The sequence below is a fragment of the Colius striatus genome, chromosome 1 (genome assembly GCF_028858725.1).
Source record: "Colius striatus isolate bColStr4 chromosome 1, bColStr4.1.hap1, whole genome shotgun sequence".
NCBI classification, from domain to species: domain Eukaryota; kingdom Metazoa; phylum Chordata; class Aves; order Coliiformes; family Coliidae; genus Colius; species Colius striatus.
The window spans coordinates 65938292-65953916 of NC_084759.1; the positions used below are offsets into that span (position 1 = coordinate 65938292).

Genomic DNA, 15625 nt, shown 5'->3' on the forward strand with positions numbered 1-15625 from the left:
CTGGCAAGTGGAAAGGAATGGAGAGAGTGAGCCTGCAGAGCACAGAGGGTGCTCTGGCCACAGGCACCGACCATAGTGTTATGCTGAGATGTTTGCAGAGGAGTATGGCAAAGCAACACATCTGTCCATTTGGGCACATCACAGAGGAAGCAAAATCAGGGGTGGAAGGTTTACCTGTAGGTGAGGTCTCACATACAAGGAGTTTCAAAAACACTCTTATGGCTGGAGGAAAAAAGGGGAAACTTCCACCACTTTGGCAGCTAACCAAAGCAGTTGAGATTTTCAATTGACATTAATTTCAACACAATTAGTCTTGATGTTCCCTACTCTGCATGAAAAGAGAATCATGGCCATGATGGGAATGAAAGGAGCATCACAGTAATAATATACATGCAAGAAACATTAAAAAAAAGGTAAAAATCTTATGTGCTAAAACATATTAAAAACATAAAACATACTGCCTATGTTGCAATCATTATGTATTACTGTTTGAAATTTAATTTACTCAGTGCTGTTCATACTGTTTGCTTACTTTTTCTATTGATCTGAGCTTGGATGATGAATTCAGCCTACAGAACTTCACTTCCAAGTTTCCACACATTTGTGAGCTGCCAGTTGTGAGCATCACAATTCCACCTCATGCTTCACAGAATGACCTATGATCAGTTCCAGCTCTGATGTAAAGGGGGTCTCCCGCTAGTGATTTACTCCATAAAGACAACCAAAGCCTCCCCTGCTGTACATACCATTTCCAAGGTGATTTAAGCGCCTCTGCAAATCAACATGTGAGCTGGGACTCAGGGAAAGAATCAGGGCCATACTATAATGTGGGTTGCAAAATCTCCCTTAAAATAAGTGAGGTAACACAGGGCTGTGGCTTAAAAATAGTCAGCATAAATATGCTGTCCCTTCACTCCTTCACCTGTAAGTTAATATATTTGTTAAGAATGTTACCTGATTTCCAGGCTTAACCTTCAGTTTTATCCTAGCTGACAGAAAACCTTGTTTTCAGGTGTTTTTATGTGTCCATTAATAAATATCAGGCCAAGCCTGGCATCTCAGCTGGCCTGATATATTTTTTTCATTTTCTTCTTCATTTGCTCTGGCTAGATAGGGGGTACCACAAGCCTCCCTGACCCGGGACACATCTTTCTCCATCCTGCTGTGGAGGGTGAGGGGACAGATCTGTCAGGAGCTGTCTCCCATGTGTCTCTCCGGGCTGAAGATGTGCCACATCCACAGGGTCGGGGCACTTCTGGCAGTAGGAGGCAGCACCACCTTGGCTGTGCAAGGGAATAGACGCAGCTCTGGCCTGGCTGGCGATTTTCAGATGACTTGCTGAGAGCTGCTTACAAACATACGGATTTTCAAAGCTTTTTCTCGGACCATGCCTATGCTGCAGTCACAAGGTGTGTCTGCAGCTTATGCGGAGTAACCACCCCTAAATGAAATCGAACTGACTCAGGTACAAATAACCTAGAGTCATAAAAGTGGTCCAGAAGCCTGCGGAACCACTTGAGCCTGTGCACCACTCGGTGCTGCCAGAGCTGCACACACGTCGGGGTGCCGCCAGTCAGCTGTAAGCTGGGCCGGGTTGGTCTCCAAAAGCAGGGATATCCCAGCATGGGATCACCCTATGGATATTCCCATTGGCACTGTCGCATGAATAGCCCCCCCTTTTCATCACGGATTTTGCACCTTTCTTCTCTTGTCTGCGATGACATGGCACTTCCCTGGCAGCTACTCACCACCTAGCTGAAAAGCCCAGTATTCTGGAAAGTATTTAATGTGTGTTAACCTCTTCTAATGTGATTCAGCAAGTGCAAATCAGGAGAGCCTGCCTCCCCTGGCCAGCCAGATATCACAACCGGTGCTTCACACAGGCTGGACAGTGCGAGGCGTCTTACTCTTTTTGGGTGGCAAGCACCAACGATTGGTACTTTTTATTTTTTAAACCAGAGATCACTCGTTTTTTAAAGGCTTCGTGCAATTCAGGGATCTCCAATCTTCTGTGCAGCTCTCGGTAGACCTGTACGTAGATGGAGGCTGTAGGAGCAGGTGCAGCTTATTATACATCAGAGGAGCAATCGGTGCAAAATGGCATTAACCCAAGCTCGTCCGCTGAGCGGCTGCAAGGCTGCCGGCCCCACGGGCTGAGCGGGCCCACACCGGCACCCCGAGCTGAGGGACTGAGGCCAAGGCTTGTCCCACAATAAACCCGTCCCAATTTCTCCCCAGCGTTGCCTCCATCCCGGTGTTCACGACGCGTGATCTGCTGAGCAGCCGGCGTGCCGAGGCCCACGGGGCCGGGGTGAAGGGAGCACGCGTGGAGGAGGAGGAGGAGGAGGAGGAAGGAAGGGGGGGAGGAGGGGGGCAAGCCCCAAACCCAACTTCTGCAGGGCAAACCTCTCAGGGTACAAGTTCCCACCAACTCCCCCCTCCCCTCCCCCCCACCGTGAGGCGGCCCGGGACCGCCCCGCGCGGCGGGCGGGCGCTGCGCGGGCGCGGGCGCTGCGCGGGGCGGGCGCCGCCTCGGCCGCGCTGCCGGAGCGCGGGGGGGACGGAGGAGGCGCGGGGGAGCGGGGCGGGAGCGGAGCGCGGCGGCGGCGGCCGTGCCGAGCCGAGCCGTGCTGTGCCGAGCTGAGCCGCTTGCAAACGAGCGGTGGCACAGGGTTCGGGGTTTTTTTTTAGAGGGAGGTGTTTTATTGTTTCTCTTAGGGGAAAGCGGGAAGAAGGTGGTGGCGGGGACGGTTTGTCCCCGCCCGCGCTTGTGCGGAGAGGAGCCGGCGGCGGCGCCGGGGTGCTCCGCGCCCTCGCCCTGACCGCGGTGCAGTTAAGATGCGCCCCGGACGCTGTGTGGTTGCAGCGCGGCGGCGCTGACATCGCTCACCATGGACAGCTTCGACTTAGCTCTCCTTCAGGAGTGGGACCTGGACTCTCTGTGGTGAGTGAGTGGTGCCCCTGCCTCCCCCCGGGCGCAGGGAGCGGGGCAACTTGGAGGGGGTGGGGGGGAAACACACGGGACACGGGCAGGATCTGCGGGCAGTGCGATAGCGGGGCAGTGCTATAGCTGGGAGGTTGCAATAACTGGAGGATGTGTAATAATTGGGGAAGGGGAGTGTGTGCACTTACCTCCAGGGGTGCAATAAACTGGGGGTGCCTAATTATGAGTTGTGCAATAAGGGAGGTGCAGTGGCTCAGGAGTGCAGTAACTGAGGTGGCGGGTGCATCAACAAGAGAGGGTGCAGTACCCCAGGGGATGTCTCCCCTGCTACTCGCTCTCCCATCATTGCTGGCCCGGGAGGGGCAGAGGAAGGATGCCCCTCTCTCCTGGCTTCCAGGATGGGTCTGAGAGGAAAATGTGGTGTTTGGCTGGGGGAGGCTTCTGCACTCATCACCCACCCCACCCCCCTAAATCGCCTGTGCTCACCCGCCACTGGCACCCCGGGCTGTACTCCAGTAGCTCATCCCCCATCTCTCCTGCACGCCATCTCTTTCCCCCCGCCCCACAACTCCCCCTTGGGCCGTCTTTATTGCCCTCCCGCCCGTCTCCGCCACCTTTTCCTGCCCCTCCCCCTTCTACCCCCCCTCCCCCCGCTCCCTCTCATGCCCTTGACCTCCCCCGCGCACCCCCGTCCCTGCCCACCCCGGCGGTGGCTGCGGGGCTGCCAGGGAGGAGGGAAAACAATTTCTAGAAATGTCATTAGCGGCTGAAGGTGGGAAGCGCCGCTCTCCCCAACCCCGCACCGCACCGCACCACCCTCTTCAAGCCGCTCCTGCCTCTGCCAAGTCCCAGAGTTTGCTGCGGGAGACAGGCCTCCCCCGCCAGCCGCCGCTCCTCGCCGCCGGCCCGGTCCGGCTCGGCCCCGGGGCGGCGGGAACCTCTCTCCCCTCTGCTCCCCTCTCCTCTCCGAGGCCAGCTGGGGTCCGCGGGAAGAATGCGCTCCATGGCGGTGCCCGCCGGGACCACCCCGCGCAGCGCCGGGACCTCCGCGTGGGACCCAGCGGGAGCCTGCGGTGGGACGCGGTCCCAGCGGACCCTCCTCCGCGGTGGTAGGCGAGTGGGACGGAGCAGACCCGCACCTGTGGGCAGGCGGTGTCCGCCATCCCCAGTGCGGTGCGCTCCCCACCGGGGCCGGCTGCGCTCAGCCGGGGATGCGGAGCTGCCATCGGTCGGGCAGCGGTGTCAGCCTGTGTCCCGCCGGCTAGATCGGTGGTTTGGGCAGCTGAGATGACTTTTGCCTGAAATCACTTAATGGTATGCGTATTTGGGGTGGTTTTTAATTTTCTTGAAGAGGTTAGATGAACTGTCCCTTCTTTCAGTAGGGTGCGCGTTGGACAGCACCAGCTTATGTCCTATGTGGCAGGTGTAACAAAAATGAGGTGGACCCACAAGCCCCGTGAGTTGAGCTGCTTCTTGCAAAGAGACCTCAGGGTGATGAGAACAGCTTGTGCTGTATAATACGGGTGCTTAAAAATGCATCCATTGATAACATCCAGCCTAATAAAACTTTTATATTGCTAGGGGAACTTTAAAGAGCACATATAATACAGAATTAGTTACTACCCCATAAAAGTTTTTAATTACAGTGTCTCTGCCTGTGACACAAGTTAAGGTTATGTCCTCGTTTCAATTATAAATACCAATATTCAGTTTATATCCAAACCATAACATTTACCTCTGGCCTGATTTTAAGTTTTCAGACCATATGCGTGGTTTTACAATTAAATCACATGCTTTTTCTATTAAACAGTTGCAGGAGAAATAATACTTTCACACGTTTGGATGCTTTTTTCCCCTTTTATCCTTGAGTGAAGACAAACTTTGGGGAAATTTTCTTTCTCCAGCGAAAGCGTGCTGTTCATTAGTCTGTTGTGCAAGCTGGCTGTTGGAGTTAATATTGAATTTGAAAAGCTAACAATGTAACTCTGGAAAGCCAGAGCGTTAGAGTGTGTCTGGCGATTGCTCTTTTTCATAACCTTTTTAGCATGCTTTTCAACTATTTGTGGAGCCACTTTTCAAATGGCCGTGGTTGCCATAATGCTCCAGTCCGGGTCCAAAAAGACATCAACTATTTTCCAGCTAAATTACCTGCTTAAAAATGCCTGTATTTGCATTACAAGCAATCTTGTGGTTTCCTCGATCTTATTGTTTGTTTTTCTCTGTCATTGTCACAGTTTAAAAAGTGGGTTCAACAGAATCAGGCCTGTCTTTGGTGCTAAACTCTCAGCCCCATGTAAGGGCTGAACCCGCAGATGCCCAGAGCAGTGCCTAGTGAGGGGATCACACCTCCTTTAAGCAGAGCTCATCGAGGGAGTGGTGGGCTTGCAATTTCATGTTTGCATCCTGTTGGGGCACTAGGTTTTGCTGAGCGGCTTTGGCTTGGAGTATCTGAGATCACAGGCTGGAAGCTGATCATGAAGCAGCTGTTTTGGCAAGTGTTTTGAAGTAGTCATGTTAAAAAGTCATACAAGCAGTATTAAACAAAGACTTCCCCAAAATCCATCGTGAAGGCCAACAGTGCTGGAAGGGCTGTAGCAGAGGGCCTGGAGTTGGTCAGTCTCCCACCTCAGCCTGTTTGATACAGCTCTCCCACCATCCTGCCCGCTTTCCAAGGGGCACATTGTGGGCATTCCCAATTTGGGTACCGTACTAAACTCACCAAAACAAAGCTGGTATGTTAATTTTAAGCTCTGAAGGCTTGTCAAGATGCCTTCAAAGGAATGCAGTTGTTGTCAAAAAGGGAAATAAAATATACCACATAGATAGGAAGTACTTCATGGCAAAGAGTAACACTTAAAGAGACTTAATTTTCTCTGTGGCAAGAATGAATGTTGTCCTTTATTCTTTTGAATGTATTCATAATAGCAATTTACACACTTAATTTATGACTGAAAATCCACTTTTTGCAGTATTTGGTGAACATTTTGCTTAAAAGTGCAGTAATTAAATATTAATGTACTGTGCTGAAGTGCTTTTTTTGTTTTGTTTTGTTTTGGTATGTTCTTGGAAAATCAAAGGGGTTTTGAGATGAACAGCAGCATGATAATCAATTCTCATTGATTGTTACTTTCATACTATTAATGAATTTTCTCTCCAATTAATACGTGCTATGTCTTTTACTGTGCTGTACATTTGAAAATGTAATAATTTATTATGTGGTGGCTATAAGAAAGTATTTAACTAGTGAACTGCAAATAGAGTTTCTACTAAACAGCAGTTTTTAAAGGTTGTGTTGATGCCAATAACCCTTCTGCTTCCCAGAAAACTACTATTGTTCAAATAGTGAAAGCTGAGTACAAAAGCAATTAGAAATTTTAAGAAAACACACCAATCTATGGCTTAAACAAAACTCACACCGATTTGGTCAGCTTTTTTCTGGAACATTTTGAGATGATCAGCCCAACCTAACTGAAGGTGTCATTACTGCTGACTAACAGTTATCCACAACACACAGCACTGACGACTTTGAACTGCAGCCCCATCTCCTGTTTATCTTTCTCCCTGCATTTATCTCTGTGCTATATGTGTAGTTTTACTTGTCCAGACTTGCAGGTGTGGATACTTTAGTGCCTTATAGCTTTTTATTTGTTTACACCAGGCAAAAAGAGAAGGAAAACCTCAGTCAGAGGTGTATTATGTGACTCTTGCATGGCAGAAAACATGCTATAAATGACAGGAAGCAGCAAGGGAGCAGACCAAATGACTTAACTGAAGTGCCAGGACTAATTTTGCATTACAGGCATTCATGTTGTTATTTGCCTTATTTAACAAATCAAGATCAAAGTTCAAAGCCAGGTCCTTAACTCTGTGCTTAGGTTTAGGCCCAGCGACAGACCTGGTGAAGGCCACTTAGTAAAGGTTCTCCTCACATGCTTATGTAAGACACATGAGTAGGCTGAGTGTTTCCATATTAGTTAAAAACAATTAGCAGATTTATTAAAGCACTTACTGTGTTGTACCAAACAAGAAAATAATTTTAAGTGTGAGATGTTTGCTGGCCGCAAACAAAACAGTGTTTGTTTAGGTAGAAGAAGCCAAATGTGTAATCTGTTGATTTGGTGCTACTTATGTGATGCTTCTGGATATTTTGAGTTAGCATCAGTTTTGTAGGGGTTGGATAGTCATGTAAAAAAAGAAAAAAAAAGGGATATATAGCTGTATCGCTTCCAAGTGGAGATCAATATTAAATGCCACAGCGTAAATGTTGCCCAGTGTGTTTTACAGACCTTATATTGAATTAATAATTCATTTGCTATCTTTGGGTCTTTTCCTGCTCCATCTGAAGTCAAGAGAGTTTTGTTTGAAAGTTGCTATTAACAAGAAGTGGCCAGGCATCCAGCAGTCTTATAAATGAATGTTTTGTAACTTCTTGATCCCAGGTTGTCTAGCTTTTAGTCACTACCTTTTTTATTTGTGTAAGTCAAGGGGTTTTTTTCCTCATGTTGTGCTGTGTTTACTGGAGACAATTTTAGAAAGCTAGTTCTACAAGTGCTTCTTCAGTCAAAGTAGATACTTCTTTTCAGATAACAGGATGCTGCTTCTTTTGAGGGAGAGGGATCACTCTCAGTAGGGTAAAGTGCTGGACCACCTTACCCCTTTTGCAGACAATACACAGCAATAATGCCTCCCTCTCAGAAAAAAACCCTGAAATTAGTGTATTTTTTAATCTCTTGTCTCCTTTACAACTCCACTTGCAGCCTGTATCTTGGACTTTGTCTCTTATTTCTTTCCTGACAGCTCTTGGCCTCCTACTAGTAATGTAATGCTTGGAATCCTATTTGCCTTCTTATTTCTATCTTTGTGATGTTTCCCACACTGCCTTCCACCCGGTGTCAACTCACGGTTACCACCTTCCCCTCATTGAGAACCCATCTAAAAATTTGCTCATTCTGTGATGATTATAAGTTGTGGGCAAAAAGTAACATGAGTAATAACTATAGACTGTTCCCTTCTCTTGCTTTCACAGCATGTTCTCTCTTCCTGATGGCTGTTTTTTAGGCTGGAAGCCCTTTGGGTCAGGAATTACTTTTATTGTTTGAGGGGTTTTTTTACTTAAAGCACTGAACAAATTGTATGTGCTAAACATAATAAATAATACGAAGCGCAAGCTTTTCGTGGTCATAGTACTTTATAAACATCAGCTAAATAATATTTTTAAATCCCTTTTTAACATCCATCATGCCATGTGAGTGCTCATTTGCTGAATGTAGTGTACCATGTCTTTCTTGTTTGGTTTGTCTCTGACAAGTTCAGAGGCTTTCCCAGTTTCTAGCAGATGCGGATCTGGCCCATCACCTCTGTTTTGCAGCATCTAGTCACTTCTCTAAAGAGCAATAATTTTTTTAACCTCCTGCTTTGTTTTTGTCTGATAAGTGAAATCTTGATGCATCACTGAGGACTAACTTTATGATGCAGGAGGAGAACAGCCCTTTGGGCTTTCCTCCTAACACTCCTGTGACTTGTGGATTTGTGCTTCTCTGGGGATGTTTTCTGTTCAGAAGTTGAGGTAGAAACCTTACTACATTATTATAGAAGGATTTGGAAGAGGGTGTGAGGTGCATGCAGCATTTCCCATCATATGTGAGTATTTTGAGGAACATACCAGGTTTCTTAAAACTGGTGGAAGTGAAATATGGGCCATTAAGGGAAAAAAACCCAAACCAACAAAACTGTCTGTGGGAACATCTTGTCATCCATATATTAGCAAGAAGATCATACTCAACTCCACAATACTCTCATTAGAGAAAGCAACTGTTTAATTGCAAAGTTTTTAACCTCATATAACAAATTAATCCATTTGCATCATATTTATGACTAGGAAACAACAAAGCATGGATAAAAAGAGTTCCAGCAATTACTCAGAGCATATGTTCAGAGATACTTTAAAGTCTGGTTGTAACTTTATTAACAATAGGAGTAATAAAGTAAAATCAATAGAAATGAAGGAAAACTGATATTACATACAGCTAGAATACAGGGAGGTTAAATTCTGTGTGAGACGGTGTCTCATCTAACAGGCTGATGGAGTTGTAACTTTGAAGTGACATCCTCACAAAATGAGACTTCAAAAAGATGGTATTTTCTAGGAGACCCATGTAAAGTTTCTTTGTATGCAGACTGCCTAACGGTAAGGCTAATTCCAGTGGAAAACCACAAGTCCTTTGTGAAGAACTGAAAGTAGGAAAAGGGAAAGCTGTAACCAAGCTTACTTGGTTTTGAACAAGACTCTCTCTTCGTAAATGTCGCTCTGCTAGGGAATGGTAATTGCCATTTCAGTGCTGATGCTGTGGGCTGGATTTGCTGTCTGACTGCTCCCGTGTATCCTGCTGGTACTTGCTCTGGCCAAACCCACTATGTTCACTTTGTTACCAATAGGGTTACTCACTAGTCTTCTGTCTCTTAAAATCAATGGTAAGATGCCATTTATGATTGCTGGTGCTGCCTAAGGCCCCAGAAGAGAAAAAAAATGGACACTCATCGTTTAATACTAAGGCAATAATCTATATAAGTTCTGCATAATTTGTGGGTAACTACATATTTCCATTTAGGAGAAAGAGTGAACGAAATGTAGCGACAGTTAAATGAACATAATGGCAGTTATTAATACTCTGTGCTAAACATTTTGTATGCCTTTTCAAAGGCAAAAATGCGTAACTTGTATTCCTCTATTACAGCTTGGTATCTCAGCTTTCCTAATACCTTAAGCAAACAAAAAGCAGTGTTAGTGACTTGACTGCTTTTTATCCTCTTAGGAAGATTTTAACCTGCATGCATGTACTGAGGACCTGGATACGGATATATCTTGGGAAATATGACATTAGGAATGCAATTTACACTTATCCTCAGAGATCCTTTGTGGAATTTAAAGGAAAAAAAAATCAGTTCCAATGCAGCAGTGGTAGTCTCCGCAGTCAGGAGAGACTGAAAATTATGCAGAAGGGACCAGAAATCTTCACTAAGAAGCTTTTTGTTGTTGTGTTTTGTTCATCAATAATGATGACCCACAACTGCAAGTACTTAAAACTAAAAACAAGAGGGTTGTATCTGACAAAGCCACACCACTTCTTGATGTAACCCAGTCTTTCTGTGTGGTTGTTTTTACATGTTTTGGGCCAAAGAAAGAGCCCTTTGTGGCTCAGCCTGATTTAATTGAGTGTCAGGAGTGAACAAATAGAGGATGAAGGTGATGTCTTCTTACACTGAGTATGTTTTGATTGCCTTGAGCTGTGATGACTTCTTATTGCATGTATCACTTTTGAAATCCATTAGAGAGAAACTAACAGCCTTCCTAGTCCATGCATTGCTGTGAGGGTGCAGTCTAGGTGCCAGGTTATTAAGATGACCTATGATGGTACGAAAAATGCAAATACTACAGACAGGTGGGTCAAGACGAAAAAATGTTTAGATTCAGAAGCCGTCCCAGCATGCTACCATCCCTCTCCTTGTTTCTATTCTTGCTTTCTTTGCTTTTGTCAGTGTGAAGGTTTTAGGGAGCTTGTTCTGATGTATGGATGTAGCAGATAACCTAAGCCTCCTCTGTGGGGGGTTAGCTTTTGTTCTGACATTGCAAAGTGGTGTCTACCTCCTAGCAGTGCGCCAAGAAAAAGTTGATTCTTTCTGTCATTGACTGCTTCTGATTGACCAGGAGGGTTCATCTCTTGGGTCTGTCAATTTTAGGAGGGAATGACAAAATTTTAATGGTTTTGTGCTCCTTTGTCTTAGAACAGCAAGTGCAGTTGCAAGATGATTGAGCCTTAATCCAGAAAAAAAATGAACAGAGTTTGTTGACAGAGATACTCTGGAGAAGAGAATTACATTGATACTCATCCAGCAGAAGACAATTTTAAACATTTTTTGTTTCTGAAGTAGTCAGGGAGGGAACCTGTCATGTCATTGACTGTTTTTAAAGGACGAAGTACCATAAAAGCTAAGTGTGTATTTCTTCATTTGTGTTTGGCAAGGAGAGTGTAACATTTTCAGCAAGATGATGACCTAGTGTTAACTAAATGTCAACAGTTTAAAGAGTAAAATAATGTTACAATGTGCTTTGTTTGTGGTTAGGCCTGAAGTCTGTCAGAAATTTCTTTGTACAAAAGGTGATTGTGTGCTAGTCCATTTACTCAGGCTCCCTGTAAGAAAACCACCATGATCCCAACTGCTTTTGAATTGCTATCGCCACATTGCCTTGTGTGTTTGGTTATACCAGTGTGCTTGCAGCTAGCTTGTGGAGCTCTACCCCTTTCTCTGTGTAGATGATTCCAAAAGGGCCACAGGTTTGTACGTTTCTCTTAGGTCATTGCATCAGACAGCTGCTCTTTCAGATAAAAAGAACCTTTCTCTAAAGAGGAGTGAATCCCTTCAAAATCCAGCCATACTCTATCGTAAAAACGTGGCAAGCATTTTGGGCTGGGATTTTCTTTTTTTTTATCACTGACACTGGCTATTAAAATCTGTTTCAAACCCATAGCATTGATAGCAGCAGTGTACATATTTTCAATATATGTGTCTTAATGCATCCCAGGCCATTTAGTACAGTTAGTTCTGCAAAATCTGAGGCAAAATGGAGTTGAGATAACCCCAACAAAGGAAAGCATAGATAAATGCCGTGTCTGCTGGATCTGTGCTGGCCTTTGTAGATCTGAGCAAAGTATCTCTTTGGGATACTCATCAAGGCTTTGCACTGCACAAGAAGGTACTGGCTTGGGCGCATGGCTGCACGAACGTGATTACATACTATATGACAGAAATACAACCATTTTTTGGGGGGGTTGTTCTTAGAACTATGTAAGTACCAATATCTTGAGCTAATTACAGCTGATGTAAAGCACATTTAAGGAAACCCATTAGCAGAGAATTAGAACTACAGCAGATTAGCTATTCTTTAATGGCCTTGGCTGTAGATCTTTTGATGCCTTGGTAGCTCTTCTAACACTCATTGTTCATCTGTCTTGACTAAATGACTGAGAAGCTTCTTTCAAGTCACAATCTGGTTGTAATGTGAAAAAATTGCTGTTTTCAGCTGAAAAAATTGTTATCTGGAAAGGTAAACTCTGTTGGAGTCTGTACTGTATATGTTGTTGAGATTTAAAACATTGTTTTACTGCTCGATGTGACTGTGTAATAGAAAGAACAATCTCTAATATGCTTCCTTGGAGCTATTAATTATTTACTTTCTTGAAATACAGATCATAGACTATTCTACATGACCTCCCTTCTTACAGACTTTCTTGTCTCTCTCTTTATTTTTATATGGTTTGCAAATGCCTGTAAATTCATTTTCACTGAAACGGGAAATAAGTAATTTAGACCATTGCAGCTGTTTCATAATTAATTAATTTCAATTTAAAACAATCAAGTAGTGCCTGTCCATTGTTCTATGTGCTTTTCTGAAGCATTAAGATTCACAATATCAAAATAAGTTCCAGATCGAAGTGCATATTTTATAATCAGAGAAAAAAACCCAACCCTGGATTGTCAAAAAAAGCATTAAGAGTCCTGCCCTGATCAAATCAGAGAGTATTACCCTTAAGCAGATTTTTCAAGATTTGAGACATTAATTTAACAATTAATGAAAAGTACCAAATTGAAATGTTATATAGGGCATTAACTTCTCAGTAGAACTATAGAGCGAGAGAAACAGTGATGTAGGACTCTTTATTCATTTGTTTCCTCAAATACTCCTGGCATCTGCTAAAATGTAACAAGGCTTAGGACATTTTCTTGGTTTTGGCACTCCGTTTTCTGTGATAAAAGAGAAATATTTGCAATGATAAATAACCTGTTTGCTAATAATCAATAAATAACACATTTTCTTGAGGAAGAAAATATGATACAATGAAATAAAGAATACTGAGCAGAAGGAAAGACGCTCCAAATGGTAGACTGATCAATTCTATATGTTCCTATACTTTAATAAATATTAGGGTTTGCAGAGGAACTTTTAATGTGGCAGTTTGCAATAAGAATAAAAAGTCTCTGAACACAAAAGACACTTATGTAAGTGGTTTATATTATATAAATGTTACTGTTATTGGTGATAGCCCATTATAAAGGAACATTTTATATTCCGAAAAGCATTTGCAAATAATGGGATAGATGCAGCAGTCTCTAGTCCTGACTTAGACAACTTTCTCTTTGAAGTCAATGGAAGTTTTGCCTGAATAAAGGTGGAAGGAATTAGCCCATTCATTATTATCTGAATTACATCAAGAGCTGACTGCTAAACAATAAAATCATGATTCATAACAAAACGGCTTCACTTAATTCTTTTGTAGTCTTAATATATCTCATTATATGGTACTTCTGTTCTTTCCTCTCTGTGCAGTATTCAAATTAATAACAACCACCTTTACATAACTGATGGTTAGACATGTTTTGCTGCCTTAGCAAGATCAAAGGATTTTATATACCCTTTTTGGATAGGTACCAAGAATGGGGTGATCAATCTCCTGTGTAACCATTAAGCACAGTGTAAATATCTCAGGGTACCCAATTATACACAAGTGGTTTGCCAGATGCTGAGAGCATCATCAGTTGTCAAGAGCTTCCCAAGTCTGTGGGACAGTCCAGAATTTATGAGGGATTAGTGGTGGTCTGAGTTGTCACTGCACTGATTTGTGCTCATTCAGCTGTGCCCTGCTGTAAGCAGCCTGCATGATATGTGGAGATAAGGTTCAAGTGACAGATACTTCACTTCCCTTCAGGCACCTTTGGGTGGGAAAGAGGCAGGGATGGACACTGGTGCTCCAATTCCTCTCCCGTGACCAGAGAGGAATGGGGGTTATAGTGAGATAGCAAAATTAGAAGGACATAAGAGAGGGAGACTGAAGAGAGCAGCCCAAGAAAAGGGACCCCCAAAAAGTCTTCAATGTGAAGCTAGAGTTAACCCCTCACCAGGAAGCCATCTGCAGCCTTCAGGCTTTAAGAATTCTTTATATCTAGAGATGTAATTGAAACAAGATGTGTAACAGCTGCAAGATGTCAGGTTTGTCAAAGTAACTAGAAAAATGAGTTCTGTGACACAATTGCACATGTCAAAGTAACCTATACTGAAACACAAAAAAAACCCAACAAAGGGGGAATAAATTATCATAGGGGTTAAGAAGAGGAAGGAAAATAGCAAAATAATGAAAGCTGCAGTTAATTCTGGAGCATGGATGATTTGAAATTAAACTGCAGCGAAGGTTTCCCAGAAGAGGAAGCATCCTCTTTACCCCAATAGGAACAATAGTGAAACTCCTCATGTTCCCATCATAAGCATAATTTGTTGATGGACTAGAATGGCTAGCGTTCTGCACTGACTCCAGGAGAGGGTGGCAGCTGTGTTATGTTATCTTTCTGCCTGTGGCTGTTGTTATTCAGGCACGTTATCATTGGGCTTTGCATCTGTAGGTAAGGACCCAGATTTGCTGCTCTGTATACTGTTCAGACACTGGATGAAGAGCCAGTCGTGGGACCAAAAACATTGCAAACAAAGCAAAAGAAAAAAGGAAGTTATGGATATAGGCAAAACTGGTCAGAAAGAAAAGACAAAGTGTTATAATCGTCCAAATAAACAGCGGTCACAGCAACTGCTAGCCTGACAGTGCTGCCAAATGCATGAGTGTGAGCAGGATGGAGAAAAACCAGAACTTTCTGTTCAAGAACCTCAAAGAGAACAATTAAACAATTTTGTGCATGTTTATGAGGACTCCTCCCAAGCATAAGTGACAGCACAGGGGTACCCTGAAGATGTTAGTTGGAAACTTGAAGAGTAAATTGCACTAATGGGTCAAGAGACAGCTAGAGTCAGCCTTTTTGTAATAGCTTTTGGTAGTCCCCTTTCATAATGATGAGGATAGGCCACAAAGAGCCTTCATGGTGAGGAATGTGAGAACTCATGAAGAGCTGTAAAGAAAAGGGGCTCATAGTCAAAGCATCCTGCCTGGGAAATGCTGTTTGCTGCAGCCTCTGAGCTGGAGTTGGCTTTCATCTGTGAAGTCCAGTTGTGCAAACTGAGGCACATGTAGCAGGAGAAAAGTGACCTTGCTTGAAGACCTCAGCAGATGAGTAAGCTAAGCCTGAGACAATAACACATTGTAGTTTAGAGCTATCGTAGCCCCAGAATGTTGAAGTTCTTCAGGTTCCTTGCTGTAGAATGGTGTATCTCAGTGCCAGAGAGTTGTTCGTGGGAGGGTTGGAGCCTGAGGTCATACAAGATCAAAGGCAGTGAGTGCACTTGAGCAGTCTTCACGACCTGACACAAGGAAATGCCACCTCAGTGCACACCATACTGGAACCTGCAGAATTACCTAAAGCAACTGCTACAGGGTCAAGTTGAAGGGAACAGGTCCAGCTGCAGAAACAGTGGGGAATGTGGGTGCTTGTGGGGAGGAAGCACAAGACATTGTTCTGGGTGCAGCAGGAAACAGGCTAGGTAATTGAAGCAAGTCTCCTGCTTTGGGTAGAAGCAAGAGAGATAGTACCCGAAGAAGTACCTTGGGGGTGTGGAAGCATTCCCTGGGGATACAGGTAACCTCTCTTTTGCCTGGGAGGCCTTACCCAGTGAGTGAAGAAAGACATTCCTCAGGAGTCAGTGTACTGAAATGCTGATAGCTATTGGATTTTCTTCAAGACCCTCCA

General features: G+C 44.2%; 1 protein-coding gene across 1 annotated transcript in view; it reads left to right on the forward strand.

Annotated features, from left to right (window-relative positions):
- The first annotated feature begins 3947 nt into the window (after positions 1 to 3947).
- Positions 3948 to 15625, forward strand: part of AFF3 (ALF transcription elongation factor 3) — a 327140-nt gene continuing 315462 nt past the window's right edge. The window contains exon 1 of the mRNA XM_061998729.1: positions 3948 to 4216. Coding sequence (XP_061854713.1) covers positions 3948 to 4216 — 269 coding nt within the window. The remainder of the gene's footprint in view (positions 4217 to 15625) is intronic.